At 41.5% G+C, this 21,697-nt stretch overlaps 1 protein-coding gene across 6 annotated transcripts in view; it reads left to right on the plus strand.

Annotated features, from left to right (window-relative positions):
- The window catches only part of PTPRN2 (protein tyrosine phosphatase receptor type N2), a 1,070,187-nt gene that overhangs the window by 516,789 nt on the left and 531,701 nt on the right, over nt 1-21,697 (plus strand). For all 6 annotated transcript variants that reach the window (XM_048837619.2, XM_048837620.2, XM_048837615.2 and 3 more), the window contains one exon: nt 18,961-19,040. In XM_048837619.2, coding sequence (XP_048693576.1) covers nt 18,961-19,040 — 80 coding nt within the window. The remainder of the gene's footprint in view (nt 1-18,960; nt 19,041-21,697) is intronic.

Genomic DNA, 21,697 nt, shown 5'->3' on the forward strand with positions numbered 1-21,697 from the left:
ACCCTCACTCCCAGAGTCCTGTAGTTACTGCTAATTTGCTCAGGATCATGCCTGGCAGTGTCATTAGTGTATAGGAGGATGAGCCGCATGGGGTAGTGGTCAGAGGGAAGAATGAGCCTTGGAAACCTTTCAGTAATGTCTCAGAAGTGGGCTCCAGGCAGGCAGCACAGCTCCTCGAACATCATGTCAGGTCAGGAGATGGATACCTCTATCCCCCAGAGAAAGGGAGTCACCAATCACCACTGTCCTCTACCTTCTCATCTTGGGTGCAGTGGCCATGAGTCTCCCTGTTGTGGGGACAGATAGCTCGTCCTCCTCAGCCATTGGAGTCTAGTCCTTACCTCCTGTTGCCAGTCCAATGCGCTGGTTCTTGCCTTCAATGGTCGGGGGACCTGGAGTTGGGAGTGGAGCACTGTCTGCTGCTCGAGGTGGCCAGCAGCCAGCCTGCTCCCTGTAGAGAAGCCAGTTCTCCTTCATCCTCTGGTGCCAATATAGATTAGCACCGTAGTGTCCAGGAAGTGGATCTCTTGTGTGGAATATTTCGAACACACCTCTGAACAACATACTAATCCACAGAGACCTTCCTACTAACACTACAAAAAGAAGGATTCTAGGTGGACTCCTCCTGAAGGTCAAAACAACAGACTGGACTTCTACATAGAGTGCTTCAGCTGACATGCATGGGCTGAAATTGTGGAAAAGCAGCATCACTTGCCCCATAACCTCAGCCGTGCAGAACACAATGCCATCCACAGCCTCAGAAACAACTCTTACATCATAATCAAAAAGGCTGACAAAGGAGGTGCTGTCGTCATCATGAATAGGTCGGAATATGAACAAGAGGCTGCTAGGCTGCTCTCCAACACCACTTTCTACAAGCCATTACCCTCTGATCCCACTGAGGGTTACCAAAAGTAACGACAGCATTTGCTCAAGAAACTCCCTGAAAAAGCACAAGAACAAATCCGCACAGACACACCCCTGGAACCCTGACCTGGGGTATTCTATCTTCTACCCAAGATCCATAAACCTGGAAATCCTGGACGCCCCATCATCTCAGGCATTGGCACCCTGACAGCAGGATTGTCTGGCTATGTAGGCTCCCTCCTCAGGCCCTACACTCCCAGCTATCTTCAAGACACCACTGACTTCCTGAGGAAACTACAATCCGTCGGTGATCTTCCTGAAAACACCATCCTGGCCACTATGGATGTAGAAGCCCTCTACACCAACATTCCCCACAAAGATGGACTACAAGCCGTCAGGAACAGTATCCCTGATAATGTCACGGCAAACCTGGTGGCTGAACTTTGTGACTTTGTCCTCACCCATAACTATTTCACATTTGGGGACAATGTATACCTTCAAATCAGCGGCACTGCTATGGGTACCCGCATGGCCCCACAGTATGCCAACACTTTTATGGCTGACTTAGAACAACGCTTCCTCAGCTCTCGTCCCCTAATGCCCCTACTCTACTTGCGCTATATTGATGACATCTTTGTCATCTGGACCCATGGAAAAGAAGCCCTTGAGGAATTCCAGCATGATTTCAACAATTTCCATCCCAGCATCAACCTCAGCCTGGTCCAGTCCACACAAGAGATCCGCTTCCTGGACACTACAGTGCTAATAAACGATGGTCACATAAACACCACCCTATACCGGCAACCTACTGACTGCTATTCCTACCTACATGCCTCCAGCTTTCACCCTGACCACACCACACGATCCATCGTCTGCAGCCAAGCTCTACGATACAACCGCATTTGCTCCAACTCCTCAGACAGAGACAAACACCTACAACATCTCTATCAAACATTCTTACAACTACAGTACCCACCTGCTGAAGTGAAGAAACAAATTGACAGAGCCAGAAGAGTACCCAGAAGTCACCTACTACAGGACAGGTCCAACAAAGAAAATAACAGAACGCCACTAGCCATCACCTTCAGCCCCCAACTAAAACCTCTCCAACGCATCATCAAGGGTCTACAACCTATCCTGAAGGACGACCCATCACTCTCACAAATCTTGGGAGACAGGCCAGTCCTTGCTTACAGACAGCCCCCGAACCTGAAGCAAATACTCACCAGCAACCACATACCACACAACAGAACCACTAACCCAGGAACCTATCCTTGCAACAAAGCCCGTTGCCAACTGTGTCCACATATCTATTCAGGGGACACCATCATAGAGCCTAATCACATCAGCCACACTATCAGAGGCTCGTTCACCTGCACATCTACCAATGTGATATATGCCATCATGTGCCAGCAATGCCCCTCTGCCATGTACATTGGTCAAACTGGACAGTCTCTACGTAAAAGAATAAATGGACACAAATCAGATGTCAAGAATTATAACATTCAAAAACCAGTCAGAGAACACTTCAATCTCTTTGGTCACTCAATTACAGACCTAAAAGTGGCAATATTACAACAAAAAGACTTCAAAAACAGACTCCAACGAGAGACTGCTGAAGAGGAATTAATTTACAAACTGGATACAATTAACTTAGGCTTGAATAGAGACTGGGAGTGGATAGGTCATTACACAAAGTAAAACTATTTCCCCATGTTTATTTCCCCCCCACCCCACCCCCCCACTGTTCCTCAGACATTCTTGTTAACTGCTGGAAATGGCCCACCTTGATTATCACTTCAAAAGGTCCCCCTCCCCCCCCGCTGGTATTAGCTCATCTTAAGTGATCACTCTCCTTACAGTGTGTATGATAACACCCATTTTTTCATGTTCTCTGTGTATATAAATCTCCTCACTGTATTTTCCACTGAATGCATCCGATGAAGTGAGCTGTAGCTCACGAAAGCTTATGCTCAGATAAATTTGTTAGTCTCTAAGGTGCCACAAGTCCTCCTTTTCTTTTTGCGAATACAGACTAACACAGCTGCTACTCTGAAACTAAGTGTAAGCTTTCTCAGATTCATCCTCACTCCTTTCTTTTTTTAACTTCAGATTTTTTTTTGTCTCTTTTCCTCTCTGTCCCATTCTCTGTAATGAGAGGATCATCATATATGGGTTTGGTGAAGTTAAAGTTAATAACTAGAGCTGTGTGAAACAGATTTTTTGGTTGGCTGGCCAAACCAATTTTTTTTTTTTAAAGATTTTGTTTCAGGTTGAGTGGAAATGAAACTTAAAAATAAAATTTCATGAACCAAAAAAGTAAAAAAAAATAAAATAAAAATTGATTTGGGTCAAATGAAACATTTTGTTTAGTTTTTGAGAGGTTTTTTTTTTCTTTTCTTTAAATAAAATTTAGATAAAATTCAAAACAAAAAGTTGGTTTTAATCGAAAAATTGAAACATTGTTTTGAAAATATTAAAATGAAGCATTATGTTTTTTTGACCAAAACAATTCTCCAAATCTGGAATTTTTCAGCAACAAAAAAAGTTTTGTCTGAAAAATTTCATTGAGTTGTAGTTATAAGTGAGTTTATGAAGATGAATCATACTCATTTCACATCCATTTTACAGATGGGTACACTGAAGCTCAGAAAAGTTTAAATGAGTTTCCCAAAGTTATACAAGTCACTGGTAGAGCTGGGGATAGAACCAAACAGTCTTGGTTCCCAATCCTACTCCTCTGGTCTAGCTGACTGAACACACTTTACTAATAGAATAATAGAAGTTAAAGTTGGAAAAGGCTTATGATGAAGGATGACCAAACTTACCTCTCAGTTTTCTAGGAATCATCTATTTTGAGAGGCCTGCCATATTTAAAAAATGAATGTTTGTGTCCCAGTTTTTCAGTCAATGGATGAATTAGTTTTGTGACTATGGAGCAGCTGGCCCAGCTGAGCAGCTGATTCCATCTCTTGTACATTTCATCACCCTAGCCAGCTTGTGCTGCAAATCCAGGGTTGTTTGCTTCAACATTGACTGCCTGTGGTGGGGTTTATAAACCCAAGGATTCATGCAGGCTTTGGGGAGCAGGAAGTGCTTCATCAGGAGTGGATGATGGCTCCAGTAAACGATATGCTTTCAGATGCGAGAGGGCTGGTTCAGAGAAAGTATTTCTAACTCACAGTTTGGAGGAAGAGGCACAGGAATGAAACAGCCAATTGGGTTGTCCAGAACTATTTTTCCACTGCTAGAGGAGAAGCTTTCAGACTTCTAAGTGGGCAATCACTATGGGCTCGGAAGAAGCAAGCTGTCCTGGATTTTTATGGCTGGTTTAAGTTTAGGCTGCAGAAAGCCAGTTAGTGTGTTTCATCGGGACTGGGACTTATTTAACAGAGGCTTGGATGTACTCAAAATTTAGCTTTTTAAAAGGACAGTAGATATGCTGCCTTTCCACTGGAACTTCCATATTCCCCTCACAAAGGAACCACAACCATGTGCAGCCCATGAGTCACTTCAGGTGGGTGGAGTCTAATCCTTTTCATATTGTGAACCATTCTTTCCAGCCTCACTGCCTCTGGTTCTTAAGCATTACTTTCTGGCCACTAAACGATGCTATACTGACTACCTCTCTGATTTGGTCCATTTTATACCTATCATCATTTTATTTCAACAAAAGTAAATGACTACACCAGGTACAATGCAGTGGAGAATCAGGCCCAAAGTCAGTGAACAATGTCTCTGATTAAGTCTTTATTGGCTAAAAATACAAGTCCCCTGCTTATCGGTGTACCAGCAGGGCTGCTAAAATGTATAAAAATACAAATGAAAATACAAATGTAACATCAGTTCTTCCTTTCATAATGACTAAAGTTAATTACCACTTTGGAGGAAAATAAAACAAAACCTTTGTACAGTAAAGTAGTTTTTCAAATGTATTTGCAGCTTCTCAGTGTCCAAACTCTATAGTTCAGCATTTTGAAAGTAAATTACAGCACTTGCATATTTTGTGCTTCTACCAACCATAATTAGATACCTTGAATAATCGTCTGAGAGATTTCATTTTGTGAAGAATAAAAGTTATTAAAACTGAGCTGAGCATTCATTAAATAATTGCAATTGTAAGGTTTAGTAAAAATCTTCACTTGGGACCAATTGAATTGAAAAATCTCTCAAATCTTAATTTTTAAATATATTTTTCACATTGGAAACAAACATCAGTGAAATAAGTTTGAATCAGAGCTTTACTGCATGTAGGTTGCCTTTGAAGAAAAGTGTCTGTTTGGGCAGATAGACTGTTTTATGTGATTTCACTCCTCAAATGTGGCTATTGACAATACTGTGTCAGCCATAATCAGTGAGATTGGTGCAGCAATGTCGCTTCAGAGGTTGCACGTCCATAATGATAGAGGCTATAGGGACAGCACAAGATGTCCAAATAATTATCTGATTTACCTGCAGCTGCAGGAACCTACAGACATTCCATTAAATGGGGGCCATGTAGGTTGGTTGCACAAGTGACTCTATGCCACAAAAGTCAAACCCAGATCAAAGTTTTGTTTCTGAATTCCCACCCCCACTCCTCAACTTTTAGAGACAATTGGATATGAAATATGGTTCAGTCTGTACATGATTCTCATCCATGAATAGATACATTAGAACACATTTCTCAACAACCACAGACTGGCTGAAATAAAGGAAAAATCTCTTTATCAGCCATAGGTCAATAGTAAATTTTAACACAGAACAGGGAAAGGATTAAAATACTTATTCTGTTAACATTTATTATTTGTATTACAAAAGTCCCCAGATGCCCTGATCAGCATGTGATATATTTTAAGTTCTTTTGAACATATGCCTTTTGGTCTGTATTTGTATAGTGCTTAGCATAATGGGGTCCTGGTCCATGACTGGGGCTGCTAGATGCTATCACAATACAAATAAATAATAACATCAATTGTTCTGGCTAGTAAAAGACTCTTCCTCCTCCACAGTGTTTACAATCTAATAAAAAACAGTGGAGGAGGATGGTTTTGGAAACGTATTGGGCATCTTGAGGTCCCATCCTTTAAATGTTTCCCCTGTTTGTCAGAATTATTATGCAGCTTGGAGTGTTTGGCTACCTGTAAGCAAAGCTCTCTAGTTAGAACGTGCCTCTGAAACAATCTTGCTGAAGGTCAAAATACAGTGACAACCAATGTGATTGTTTCCCCTCTGTCCTAAGCGTCTGTGTCATTTATGTCAAGATATTGGCTTTGGCCCTGATTCAGGAAAGCCCTTCATCATATTCTTAGTGTTGAGTCTTCCTATTCAGCAAAACACTTAAGCATATGCTTAAATCACATTAAATCAATGTGACAAGACCATATGTGTTGATGCTTTGCTGAAAAGGAACTTTATAGTTACCTGGACTGGGGACTTAGAAGAAAGTAGTTGACTTTCATGAGTGTAGAATCTTGTAGTATGGCATAAGCCAACCACTGATTTTCTTGGCTGGTTAACACCAGTAGGCAGATCTGCTGGTTCTGTCAGTTACCTCAGTACCGAACTGCAAAGATAGATGTTTGCTGGTTCCATCTATAAGTGCTGGTCTGGACTAATTGTGAATACAGCCTCATCCATCTAAAGACCATCCAGCCACTGTAGATGCACTGGATATGTCAGAGTTAACTATGGAACCCCTCAGACACCAGGATGTTCTGACACTTGTATAACACCGGAAGATATATTCCTCCCTTATCCACAGTCTCCACTTCTGAAGAATGTCCTTACTCCCTCCAGAGGAGGCATCTACATCACTGGCCCAGGAACTGTCTCACCTCCAACCATCTGGCACAACTTACCCAGTTCCGATGGCACCACTGCTATCAATGAAGCAGTTCTGACTCAGAGGAATCAGAGGATATGGCCACACTGGTATCTCAGTGGAATCAGTTAAGCCCTGATGGACAGTTGAGATGCTGTGCTTGCCATTCTGCCAGGTACAACCCACACCCACACCAGGGACCACTGGTACTGATTTCCTTGGGGTCCCTCGCAACTGATTGACCCCATGTTCTCATCTTATTGGAGTCCATGGGATCCTTATGGCAGGCATCTGGGCCCTCTGAAAAGTCGTACTGTTCCTCTTCCTTTCACCAGCCAATTCGTCGGTGTACGAGGAGGGAGAGTTGGAACCGGATCTACAGGTATTGACACCTCCTTCTTCATCATCCATGGATGAAGTGGTCACTCTTCCTTTGCCTTCTCTGCCCTGGATGACTGGAAAAAGGCAAATACAGTGCCAATCTATAAAAAGGGGAATAAGGACCACCCCAGGGAAGTTCAGCTTAACTTCAGTACTCGGAAAGATAGTGGAGCAAATAATAAAGGAATCAATTTGCAAACACCTAGAAGATAATAAATTGCTAAGTAACAATCAGCATGGATTTGTCAAGAACAAATCATGTCACACCAACCTAATAGCTTTCTTTGACAGGATAACAAGCCTTGTGGATAGGGGGAAGTGGTAGATGTAGTATATTTTGACTATAGTAAGACTTCTAATACTGTCTCGCATGACCTTCTCATAAACAAACTTAGAGTGCTACAAGATAGCAAACAACCCAGTGGTGTCACAGCTCACTCTACAGAAGCACAGGCTGCCTCCACAGCATCCCTACCAGATGTTCCAAAGCAGGACATCTGCAGAGCGGCCACCTGGAGTTCAATCCACGTTTGTGACATGTTATGCCTAGTTCTTGCCTTAACTACAGATGCAATGGGGGGATTGGCAGTATTGGAAATATCTTTGCTACTAGCTTCCTTGCACCCACTTCCATTCTGAACGCTGCTTGCCAATCATCTGTGTGTGGAATACGTATAGGGACTTTCACTTGAAGAAGAAATGGAGGTTACTTACTGTCACTGGCGGGTCTTTGAAATGCGTGGAATATCTGTATTCCACTATCTGTCCTCCATCCCATCTGCTTCAGATCCTGTTGGATTTGAAGTAAGAACTGAATAGGTCAGCTTGCACTGCCTCTTATACCCTGGGCTGGGAATGTGAGGAGAGCTACTGCACGGGTGGGCCAATGGATGCTGCTTTGAAGAAATTCTGGACTTAGACACATTGCACGCATGCGTACACATGTGGGACCACACATAGGGACCACACATCTCAAAGAACCTCCAGTTACAATGAAAAACCTCCATTTGTGTTGAGCTCCAGCATGGAATGGATTCTCATGCAGGCAGTTTGACTAATTTTCTTGAGGGAGATTAATAAATAACTTGGGGGAACGGACTTTTATAGGATTTTTGTCTGTACAGGGTTGCTTACTTATTGGATTGTTTGCCTGAATTTCTTTTACTGAAGTACCAGCTCAGAGGATGTGGAAAAAGCTAATGTACTCAATGCTTTTTTTGCCTCTGTCTTCACGAACAAGGTCAGCTTCCAGACTACTGCAGTGGGCAGCAGAGCATGGGGAGGAGGTGACCAGCCCTCTGTGGAGAAAGAAGTGGTTCGGGACTATTTTCAAAAGCTGGACGAGCACAAGTCCATGGGGCCGGATGCGCTGCATCCGAGAGTGCTAAAGGAGTTGGCGGATGAGATTGCAGAGCCGTTGGCCATTATCTTTGAAAACTCATGGCGATCGGGGGAAGTCCCGGACGACTGGAAAAAGGTTAATGTAGTGCCCATCATTAAAAAAGGGAAGGAGGAGGATCCTGGGAACTACAGGTCAGTCAGCCTCACCTCAGTTCCTGGAAAAATCATGGAGCAGGGCCTCAAGGAATCAATTCTGAAGCACTTAGAGGAAAGGAAAGTGATCAGCAACAGTCAGCATGGATTCACCAAGGGCAAGTCATGCCTGACTAATCTAATTGCCTTCTACGATGAGATAAGTGGCTCTGTGGATGAGGGGAAATCAGTGGACGTGTTGTTCCTTGGCTTTAGCAAAGCTTTTGATAAAGTCTCCCACAGTATTCCTGCCAGCAAGTTAAAGAAGTATGGGCTGAATGAATGGACTATAAGGTTGGCTAGATTGTCGGGCTCAACGGGCAGTGATCAATGGCTCCATGTCTAGTTGGCAGCTGGTATCAAGTGAGTGCCCCAAGGATCGGTCCTGGGGCCAGTTTTGTTCAATATCTTCATAAATTATCTGGAGGATGGTGTGGATTGCGTCTTCAGCAAGTTTGCAGATGACACTAAACTGGGAGGAGAGGTAGATATGCTGGAGGGTAGGGATAGGATACAGAGGGACCTAGACAAATTGGAGGATTGGCCAAAAGAAATCTGATGAGGTTCAACAAGGACAAGTGCAGAGTCCTGCACTTAGGATGGAAGAATCCAATGCACCACTACAGACTAGAGACCGAATGGCTAGGCAGCAGTTCTGCGGAAAAGGGCCTAGGGGTTACAGTGGACGAGAAGCTGGATATGAGTCAACAGTGTGCCCTTGTTGCCGAGAAGGCCAATGGCATTTTGGGACGTATAAGTAGGGGCACTGCCAGCAGATTGAGGAACGTGATTGTTCCCCTCTATTCGATGTTGGTGAGGCCTCATCTGGAGTACTGTGTCCAGTTTTGGGCCCCACACTACAAGAAGGATGTGGAAAAATTGGAAAGCATCCAGCAGAGGGCAACAAAAATGATTAGGGGACTGGAACACATGACTTATGAGGAGAGGCTGAGGGAACTGGGATTGTTTAGTCTGCGGAAGAGAAAAATGAGGCGGGATTTGATAGCTACTTTCAACTACCTGAAAGGGGATTCCAAAGAGGATGGATCTAGACTGTTCTCAGTGGTAGCAGGTGACAGAACAAGCAGTAATGGTCTCAAGTTGCAGTGTGGGAGGTTTAGGTTGGATATTAGGAAAAACTTTTTCACTAGGAGGGTGGTGAAACACTGGAATGCGTTACCTAGGGAGGTGGTGGAATCTCCTTCCTTAGAAGTTTTTAAGGTCAGGCTTGACAAAGCCCTGGCTGGGATGATTTAGTTGGGGATTGGTCCTGCTTTGAGCAGGGGGTTGGACTAGATGACCTCCTGAGGTCCCTTCCAACCCTGATATTCTATGATTCTATGATATAAATACAGCATTGGAGACATTGACCCATGCAATATACATTTTGGGTCAGGTTCACTAATACAACCTGAGTCCTTTGCACCATTCCATTCAAAGCGTTTGTAAAACCAGGCTTAACTGACCATATCAAATGGGATTGCAGCTGGTTTGATTAAAAAGGGATGTGCAAAGCCAGCCAGAGTGTACCAGGGAATGTGGACCTATATTGTTTAGGTATGACCAAACACAACACACCTCTGGCTCTATTTTGCTCTATCAATCATGTTTCAGAGTAACAGCCGTGTTAGTCTGTATTCGCAAAAAGAAAAGGAGTACTTGTGGCACCTTAGAGACTAACCAATTTATTTGAGCATAAGCTTTCGTGAGCTACAGCATCCGATCCGTTGCATCCGATGAAGTGAGCTGTAGCTCACGAAAGCTTATGCTCAAATAAATTGGTTAGTCTCTAAGGTGCCACAAGTCCTCCTTTTCTTTTTATCAATCATGTCTTATGCAGACATTCCATATCATGAAAATGCCACCATTAGATATTTGCGCTCTCTCTCTCTCTCTCGCTGTATGTATAAGTGTGTGTGTTTAGATATGGATGCATTTCATATATTATGTGTTTGTGGAAGTGAATGAGTCTTAATTTTCAGCTCATTTATGATGCCATGGAGAAAAGGAGATTTCCATGCAGTATTGAAGATGGATCTAAGCTTGAAATTTCTAAACACAGCAGACTCAGAAATGTATAAACATTGCAAGCAATTAGTTCAACTCTGCCAAACGTTCCCTAAAACAATTACCTTCACTGCTATAAAATTTAGTTTGCACTGTTCTCTGGAGTGTTACTAATTGTTTTTCTTAACCCCAAAAGATTAAAGATCTTTTAAATGAACACATAGGGCTGTACTGTTTCTAATTTCAAATGTGAGTTGTATTAAGACCAGCTTTGTATTATGAAACAGGGTTGATTGCTCCCCCTAACATCCCCGAGTCTCAAGAAAAATGTTTCATCGTTCTTTAAAAATGTGGTCCAGCCTCAAATTCATTATTGTCTGGGATCAGCTTAGTGTCTTGTCACTAAGAATAAACATAACCATGTTGGCACTTGTTTCTCAAATCCTTTTCCACTAGGGGGTATGATAGACTGTAACTGTATTTCACAGCAAACCTGTATGATCCTGTGGTACTAAGGAGTATACACATGAGGGAGAAGAACAGGCATGCAAAGCTCGATGCATAATTTATATATATTTAAGCCGTGTCATTCATAAATATAATTGTAACCTAAGGCTTGAAAGTGATATGGACATTGCCATATTGATCATACTGCAGCTCTGTGTTTTCAGGCAGTTCATTTGTTGACAGGCAAAATGCAACAAAAATGTTGCTGGTCTGTAAAACAATTAATGGAAGGAAATACTTATAATCATATATTAACACAAGACATATTATTTACTTCCTCTGCATGTTGAAAGATGCACCTTCTAACCTTCAGATGGATAATATAAACCTGGTGGGGAGGGGTATATGGGAGTAGCATTAAATCAGCAATCAACTTTCAAGTCATTTCAGTGCAAACACTGTAATTACTTCATCTATAGTAAACAGAACATAAAACAACAGCACATAATGGTGACAATTTGCAATAGGCTTTAAATGTCTTTGTTAAAAAAAAACTAATATGGCTGAAGGAAACATTACTGAAATTAAAAAAAAAACAGCAGAAGTTTTGACAGCCAACAGAGGGGGTAATTAGTCTGTACATTTCAAGTAATATATTTAGCAGATCATTGAAACAGACATTACATTTTGCATAGGGAGCATTCCCTGCTTATTAACCTAGAAGCCAGATTTGCCTACCTTTGCTGAAAAACATGTTAGCAAAAGTATTATCAGAAGTGTTGTGTGTGATTACAGTAATTTATACGGAATGCATTTTAAGAGCCAAATTTTGCTCTCATATTTAAGTCAAGGGAGTTTACTCCAGATTTGCATTGATGTAAATGAGAGCAGAATCCAGTTCAAAAAGGTATTAAAAAAATCTTAGGTGCAGTGTTATATTTTTAGATGAAATGTGCTGCCTCCTGACATTTTCAATGTCTCTTTTAGCTGAAGAAATACCCTGTTGCTTGTTCTTATCTTTCAAGCTGGACATTGTGCTTTATATTTATGATCTGTTTTATCTGCACAGCTCAATGTGAATGCTAGTGTGATGTAATTTGCCACAAAAGGAGGGATGCCTTTACTAACTGGCAGAATCATCAGTGATTTGTGGGAACAGTTTGTTTGCAATCCATCAGGTCATAAACAATAGTGCTCACTTCAGTGAGCTTCAGTATTTAGAGTGATGTAAAGACAATTGCCATTAATATTAGCTAGGCTTCAGTGTACTTGGCAGCATCAAGAACAAGCAATTAATCCATCTTGATCTCTGCTAACTAATTTCAAGTTCTTTTTCACTGTGTCGTAGGTGCATTTTGTGCACCTTACACCATTTTCAAAGACTGCACCTCCCATTAAAGCTCTCTTAAAAATATTTGTCAGTCAAATATTATTATATTTTGTTGTAACACACTCCTCCTGCATATAATGAACAATGCAGGATTCCCAAGAGGACAAGCATTCTTATTGAAATGTTTGTTTATTGAGTGCTTTTTGCCAGAAAACCCCCGTGAGAAAAGTCTTTATTTTATGAGCTCCTGATGCTGTAAGACCATTCCCAATACACCTAGCAATAAATGCAATTTTGTCCAATGAGCTCAGTTTTTTTTTTAACCAGAATTAATGCCAATGTGCAACAATTTCTGAGAGGGACTGAAATTTATAATATAAATTTCTGAGGGGGACTGAAAAGAATCTCTGTGTTATCCATGTATACAGTAAATATGACTAAAAAAGTTCTGTGTTTTTATCCTCCAGTAAATCTTTTTACAGTACATTTAAGAATTAAATACTATAGAATAACAACATAGTATCCCACATCATGATGGATTAATGAGGATCTTGAAAAGCTTTGATTTCCTCTTCCCATTGTGAGAAGAGGAGTTCACCAATATCTTCTCAGTCCCCTGAGATTTTTCCCACCCCAACTGTTTTTCTTCTTTATTTCCTGCACTTTCTCAGAAGCCCTCTGGGGAAATGACAGTGCTTTTGGAAGAGGAAAGATTATTGTCTGTTTCCTGCCCTGGATTGTGTCATGTTCTTGAGTTAGACAGATGGAGTCACTAGAGAGTAACATTCATGCTCCTTCCCACCCAAGATAATGAGCATCCTGCCTCTATGAAATTCCCAAAACATTCTGGATTAGGACCTTGGGCTGCAAGCTTTTTTTCTATTCATGGCAGTTCATTGCACTGTTACTGGATTACCTACCAGGCTGGTTCCATATGTGTAGGTTTTAGGAGTCCATTTTAGGCTTTGAATAGTTCAGGATGATAGAAAGAGATCTTAATCAGAAGTACACCAATGCTGCCAAACTCCCTGACCACACTTTTACCTCACTAGTGCCAACTGTGCCACTAACTCACTCTGTGACGCTGGTAAGTTACTGAGGCTCTTTTTGACTCATCTGTGGGGTTAATATCTCCTCTGAGTGTGATCCTGATTTCCAGATCCTTGGCTACAATTGTGGAATGGCTAGTGCAGCTTGGGGAGGGGATGCAAAACTGGCTTTTATGCTTCCCTGATCCTGGACTGGCTCTGTCGTAGGTGGGTCCCACATTGGTTTATAGTTATGATCAGTTTCATCTGCAAAGCTCACGGAATGCTAGTGTTATGTAATCTGCCACAAAGGAGGGATGTCTTTAGTAACTGGCAGAATCATCAGCTCCAGCCACGTGCCTTAGAGCAACAGAGGGTGGGAGACAGCTTAGGAGCATACCCATTACTACTAAGGGTGCCCCTACAGTGGGTGATTCTCCTGTGGCTAACTACCTCAGCTTCATGGCCAGAATTTGCCAGTGGACTGAATGTTTGCAAAGCACTTTAAGAACCTCAGATGAAATGCAAGTGCATACATGTCTTAAGTATAATAATATAGAAAATACTATTTAAATGCTGCTGACAAAACATATAGGCACCCATCATTGATTAAAATAAACTCCTTTGATATTGATGACTAGGAATCTGGATTGTCATTTTAGCAATAGACCTGTTTTTTCTGAAAAGTACTTGAAGAAAAATTGATTGATTACTGTCAATCTTCATTGGCTCAAACTAGAATGTGCACACTGGATGTGATGTGAGTAAAAGAGATGGCAGCTAGTGTTCATTGTGCCCACAGCTAGTCCAGGGTCAGAATTATTAGAGCAGAGGGGTAATTCTAATAACTATCTTATTTAATCATTATGTAATAGTCTGCTCACTGCCAGGAACTGAAACTTCCTAGCTTAGGTTCTGGCTTCTAGCTTCTGGTTTTCTACAGTAGCTTTGAAAGCTATTTATAATATTGTATGTATTATGACAAAGTTCCTCCTCTACCTTGGTGGGTCTTGCGCTTATTGGCAAATTTGCTTGCCTTGGAACTTCACGGCAGCCCTCAGTTTGGCCATTTTCGTGAACCCACAGTCCAGGTCAAGTCCTCCTGTGTCTGACCAGGAGTTGGGAGGTTTGGGGGGAACCTGGGCCTGCCCCCTGCTCCGGGTTCCAGCCCAGGGCCCTGTGGAATGCAGCTGTCTAGAGTGCCTCCTGGAACAGCTGTGCGACAGCTACAACTCCCTGGGCTACTTCCCCCTGGCCTCCTCCCAACACCTTCTTTATCCTCACCATAGGACCTTCCTCCTGTAGTCTGATAATGCTTGTACTTCTCAGTCCTCCAACAGTACGCATTCTCATTCTCACTCTCAGCTCCTAGCACCTCTTGCTCCCAGCTCCTCACATGCACACCACAAACTGAAGTGAGCTCCTTTTTAAACTCAGGTGCCCTGATTAGCCTGCCCTTAATTGATTCTAGCAGCTTCTTGATTGGCTGCAGGTGTTCTAATCAGCATGTCTGTCTTAATTATTTCCAGAAGGTTCCTGATTGTTCTGGAACCTTCCCTGTTACCTTACCCAGGAAAAGGGACCTACTTAACCTGGGGCTAATATATCTGCCTTCTATCACTTTTCTGTAGCCATCTGGCCCAACTCTGTCGCAGTATATTTCCAAAAGTGAAATAGAACAACTAGCTTTTTGACTGGGTTTTTATAGGCTTTCTTGGTTTCTTTAGCAAGAGGGCTCAGATAATGCAATGATAGACATTATACAAATGCAATAGCTAGTAACATATATAGCTAGTTAGTGAGGCATGATCTAATGGTTTTGAGCATAGGATTGGAAGCAATGTGTTCCTGAGTTCTAATCTTGACTCTTAATTCAGTTTCCTTTGTGACCTGTAGGCTGTCTTGAACCATACTGCCACATTTTTTTCCTCTGTAAAACGGGGATATTTAAATGCATTACCTCATAGGGGTGTAGAAAATTACTTAGTTAGTTGCTCTCATAATGAAAAATACTATTATATAAATGCTAAGTACTATTACTTTAGCAAAAGTGCACTTTAATGCTACATTTCCAGTACTGTAATAGAGAACATTCCCAGTGTATTTTCTGTTACATAGCAACTTTTCAGCTTTCACATGCATCTCACATAAAAAGTCAATGCACATTTTATATGATTCCAGTAATGTACTTTACCATTAATGCATTGTTATTCATAATTTACAGTACAAATATAACTGTTCCCAAAGATTATGTGATTTATGATAATTAATGTGACCATCCCGGGTACACTCCTGACAAAAGGGTAGGTGTGCCATCCCTGCCTGTAACCTGGGATGTCATTTGCAGTGCCTTGCTGCTGTAGCCTCCAATGTGGAATGCTCACAAACAGTCTCCAGCATGTAAGTCACTCCCAGCTCCCCCTCTCTCTCTGTGCGTGTGCTACAGCCAACCAGCCACACCTTCACTCTTACTAGCCTTAAAGATTACCACAGGGTGACCGTGATACAGTCTCAGATTTCCCTCCTCTTTCCACCACCATATGTCCTGTACTAACCAGCCCTCTCCTAGACAGTGCAAACATATTAAGTCCATTATTCTTTTAAGGGAATAATATGCACACAACTTGTTACCCCAAATGCAGTTGCCCAGACACTTCAACTTCAACATACTGGATTAGATAAAACAATAAAACAAGTTTATTAACAACAAAAAGAGAGATTTTAAGTGAGTACAAGTAATGAGGCATGAAAGTTAGAAATGGTTACAAGAAAAATGAATATAAAATGCTTACTGGTGTCTAACTTAACAAACTACATTAGATTCTAAGCAAAGTTCTCACCACATGCTTTCAGCAGTCTTACTGAACAAACTCTTTAGGTCAGGACCCGTCCAGCAGAGTCCAGTGGCTGCTTCCTTTGTCTCTTTTAGGTGCAATAAATGTGATGGGCAGGGTGAGACGGGGGTGGGTGGGGGGTGTTTGTCCCTTTTTTTTATAGTTGTCCTCGTGTTCCCTCCCCCCGCCCCCTATCCCCTGCAACCTGTGAGAAGGATTTCCAGCTGGGAGCAAGGTGATGGGCAGTCTGTGTGGAAGGAAATTCCATGCTGTTTCTTTGCTAAGATGTAGATTTTCCCCCTTACCCCCTTTCCTGACAAAGAATAGTCTCTTAGCAGGTAATGGTCCATCAGCCTTGCTTACACCTGGCTGAGGCTTCAGTTTTGTCTCCTTTGTCTCTTAGGAACTGGTTTGGCCACTCCCCAGATTTATCTAGAAAACTTACTTTTAGTCATGATTTCAGTTTATATTTATAACTTCACATATAATGCTGCTACATGCATTTTCCTATGATATTACTGATGAGCAAATTATGAGTTTTTAAATGTTATCTCACAAGGAAGACTTTGTACAAACATTATTATAATTGTGTGTTGGGTGTGAACACAGGGGTATATTCTGCCACAACAAGTAGATCAAATATCATTTTCTGTATGGATTAACTTTTATCATGGTGCTAAATGTCATAGCTATTCAGCCTTATACTGAGCTCTACGGCAACAGTACACTGTTACTTCTAAAGCATTCTATTGTCTGGTGAGTTTTTAAAAGGGAACTGTCAGTGTATTTGAAAATGTATGAAAAATATATACAATCTGATTTTTATGCACTCTTTATAATAATCCAAGAAGCCTGTAACTGAAATCTGTTTTAATTCTAATTTCATCCCCTTCACCATACATGCACATCCATTTTGTGTTATTGGGGTGCTTCTGAGTATGGAACTATTGATGTTGATTTACTTTTCTTTAAAAAAATACACTGAGGCATTTGTTTTGGCAAACACTATAGACATGATTTTACCATTCGTTATCATGCTGATTAGTACTGTACTCTGCAAGCTGCTCATGGATTCATAGACTTTTAAGGCCAGAAAGGGCCATGGTGGTCAGTTAGTCTGACTGCCTGCGTAACACAGGCCATAGATTTCAGAGTAACCGCCGTGTTAGTCTGTATTCGCAAAAAGAAAAGGAGTACTTGTGGCACCTTAGAGACTAACCAATTTATTTGAGCATGAGCTTTCGTGAGCTACAGCTCACTTCATCGGATGCATACTGTAGAAACTGCAGCAGACTTTATATACACACAGAGATCATGAAACAATACCTCCTCCCACCCCACTGTCCTGCTGGTAATAGCTTATCTAAAGTGATCATCAAGTTGGGCCATTTTCAGCACAAATCCAGGTTTTCTCACCCTCCACCCCCTTTCATGCAGTTGATAGATTTCCACTCCATACGGCTAAATGCAGTGCCTTGCATAATGACAGGTTTCAGAGTAACAGCCGTGTTAGTCTGTATTCGCAAAAAGAAAAGGAGTACTTGTGGCACCTTAGAGACTAACCAATTTATTTGAGCATGAGCTTTCGTGAGCTACAGCTCACTTCATCGGATGCATACAGATTTCATGCAGTTGATAGATTTCCACTCCATACGGCTAAATGCAGTGCCTTGCATAATGACAGGGTGAGAAAACCTGGATTTGTGCTGAAAATGGCCCAACTTGATGATCACTTTAGATAAGCTATTACCAGCAGGACAGTGGGGTGGGAGGAGGTATTGTTTCATGATCTCTGTGTGTATATAAAGTCTGCTGCAGTTTCTACAGTATGCATCCGATGAAGTGAGCTGTAGCTCACGAAAGCTCATGCTCAAATAAATTGGTTAGTCTCTAAGGTGCCACAAGTACTCCTTTTCTTTCTACAGGCCATAGAGTTTCACCAAATGGTTACTGCAGCAGGCTCATAATTGTAGTTGAGCTAGAGCAGATGTTTTTAGAGCTATCCAATCTTGACTTAAAGATGTCAAGTGATGGAGAATCCAGCACATCCCTAGAAAAGTGGTTCCAGTGGTTAAGTACTCACATTGTTTAAAAAAAGTGCACCATCTTTCTAGTCTGAATTTGTCTAGCATCAGCTTTCAGCAGTTGGACTTCACGACACCTTTGGTAGATTAAAGAGCCCTCTACTGTCAGAAAGCTTTTCCTTATGAAGGTAATAGTAGACCCAGATCAAATAATCTCTTCACCTTCTCTTTCTTGAGCTTCTTTTGTCTCTCACTGTAAGGCAGGTTTTCTAGACATCCATTGGTTTTAATGGGGCTACTTGTGACGTAAGCTACTTTTAGCTAAGGCTGGCAGAATCAGAAATGACGTGATTTAATCCTGGAGATTCTGAGTGTCATTGATGCTCTGTGTGGTATTTGAGCAAATCATTTGTTTTCTGTGCCTTAATTTGCCCATCTTTGTAACAGGTACAGTACCTTTATGGTGGGTGTCATGAGCCTCAATTAATATCTGTAATGTTCTTTCAGACATACATTAAAACAAAACACATATAAAGGTTTACATGGATGTTGCAAATGTGTTTAATGAACTAAAAGGGAAAGGAATAAATGGTGCCTTAATAGTGTTCCTTAAATTCATCTCTTTTTTTTAACTTTTGTTTTTGATAAGAAGTGTTACGTTGTATTTCTTTGTTACAAATCTCATATTTTAAAAATCTTTTTGTAGCATATTGGGACCAGCTGTGACCTTCAAAGTGCACCCAAATGTCCAAAATATTACAACTGCAGATGTTGCCAAAGCAGCAGGTAAGAACCCCCCACCCCTGAACTGTGCCCATCCACCATTCAGTTTAGAAAACAGCACCACCAACAACAACAACAAAAGGAAGGAGCATTCTCACAGGAAGATTGACATTTAATGAAGGAGACAGTTGAGGGGTTAGTGGCACATATGGGAAATTGAAGTGTAACATCTCTGAGTCAATTAAAACTGCCTGAGACTTCATTGTTTGCAGAGGAACTGGATTAAACAGAGGGATGCAGTCGTGGCCTAGCATAGTGAAAAAGGCCTCTGTGTTATGTCTGAGAGAGAAAAATAAGAGACTAGATTTTGAAAATGAAAAATTGACACCTGTGACTTACAAAGAATTTGGTTGTAGGGGATAACAGGAGCATTATTACAAGTAGATTTTTATTTCTGGATCTAAAAAAAGGTACAAATACGCTTTATTTATGAGTTACTTTGACAATCCCCATGAACACTTAGGACACACACATTCTATATCTAAAGCTAAACTGCTTCTATAAAAGCCACTGTTGTAAATACTGCAGTTTGCTTACTGTCAGCGTGGATACCACCTGTGTGAAGTAGTAATTGTTGTGACTACAAAATACTTTTATTTCTGCAAAATAACTGGTTTATTTGCTTCCAAATTACCTGAGATAGTTCAGATAGTTTGTAATAACTAAGAATAAACAATTAGCAATATCCCTTTAAAATGGGAACAAAGGAGATCAGTTTGGATAAACACAGGGAGAATCATCCCTGGTGAAAGTCCATTGATTTCTGTGCTGTTGCACCAGGGACGAATTTGGCCCTTAGACTTGTGATGTACTGGTTACTGATTCAGTCCTTACTGTTTATATGTCTGCTTTTAGGGCCTGATCCAGGGCCTGCTGAAATCAGTGAAAAGGTTCCTGTTGTCTAAATGGACATTTAATAAGGTTCTTACTCATGAGCCCAAAGGTCCCAGTATTTTGCTAATATTGGCAATTTAGGCTTAAATAAAAGAGTTTTATACCATTTAATTTTTATTAAAACTTAAAACTGCTTAAAAATCTCTTAGAGGAATGCCTTCAAAACACTTAATTTACAAAACAAAACCAGAGCATGCATACTTCCAGGGTAGACACTTCATTGTTTTGACTTTATAGCTAAATATGTTAGTCCGGGATGTATACAATTAAATAACTTTATGTCAGCCTGGGAATTTTAAAACCAGACCCTGTTTACAGAAAATGAATGGGTCCAATTAACAGAACAATTCCACTCACCAGCACATCCTTGCAAGAAGGGAGGATTTATGAATTGAGGTACTCATATTATAATGACATCATATACTATGGTTAAGGCTATGATTATGTCACAGAAATCACAGAATCCGTGACTTCCAGAGACCTCCGTGACATTTTCTGCTTCAGCTCTGGGACTGTGGGGCTGGACCTGTCTGCCAGTAGGGGCCTCAGAGCTCTCAGCTGCTGCAGGTGGTGTGGCCTCCTGCAGCTGCCAGCCCCGGAGCTCTGAGCGGTGGGGGGGCCCTGCAGCTCCTAACCTCCGGGGGCATATTTGATCCATGCACTTGAAAGATAAAGCTCTCCATGCCTCCTTCTTGCCAACGAAACATTTCTGGGTAACCCCACATCCCAAGTAGCCATGAATGTCTTGATCCTTGTCATAAATATAAAGGGAAGGCTAACCACCCTTAAATCCCTCCTGGCCAGAGGAAAAAACCCTTTCACCTGTAAAGGATTAAGAAGCTAAGATAACCTCGCTGGCACCTTACCAAAATGACCAATGAGGAGACAAGATACTTTCAAAGCTGGAGGGGGGGGGAAACAAAGGGTCCTCTCTGTCTGTGTGTTGCTTTTGCTGGGACCAAAGCAGGAATGCAGGTCAGAACTCCTGTAAAGAGTTAGTAAGCAATCTAGTTAGATATGCGTTAGATTCTGTTTTGTTTAAATGGCTGATAAAATAAGTTGTGCTGAATGGAATGTATATTCCTGTTTCTGTGTCTTTTTGTAACTTAAGGTTTTGCCTAGAGGGATTCTCTTTGTTTCGAATCTGATTACCTTGTAAGGTATTTACCATCCTGATTTTACAGAGGTGATTCTTTTACTTTTTTTTTAATTAAAATTCTTCTTTTAAGAACCTGATTGCTTTTTCATTGTTCTTAAGATCCAAGGGTTTTGGTTTGTGTTCACCTATGCAAATTGATGAGGATTTTTATCAAGCCTTCCCCAGGAACGGGGGTGTAGGGTTTGGGAGGATTTTTGGGGTGGAAAGACGTTTCCAAGCGGGCTCTTTCCCTGTTATATATTTGTTAGACACTTGGTGGTGGCAGCAATAAAGTCCAAGGGCAAAAGGTAAAATAGTTTGTAGCTTGGGGAAGTTTTAACCTAAGCTGGTAAAAATAAGCTTAGGGGGTTTTTCATGCAGGTCCCCACATCTGTACCCTAGAGTTCAGAGTGGGGAAGGAACCTTGACAATCACCTTCCTACAATTGCTAAACCCTGGAAAAGGACCCAGAATATCCACAGCTACTCGCTGAAATGGAACTTAGTGATGGGGAGTGGCTGGAGAGGGACTTTGACCTGATCTTGGGGTTTTCCCACTCTTTGGCACACCTCAGAAGACCGGACATAGGTAGAAACATCCTTGCCCATTCCCTCCCAGTGGAATGACC

Source organism: Caretta caretta, chromosome 2 (assembly GCF_965140235.1).
Source record: "Caretta caretta isolate rCarCar2 chromosome 2, rCarCar1.hap1, whole genome shotgun sequence".
Taxonomy (NCBI): Eukaryota; Metazoa; Chordata; order Testudines; family Cheloniidae; genus Caretta; species Caretta caretta.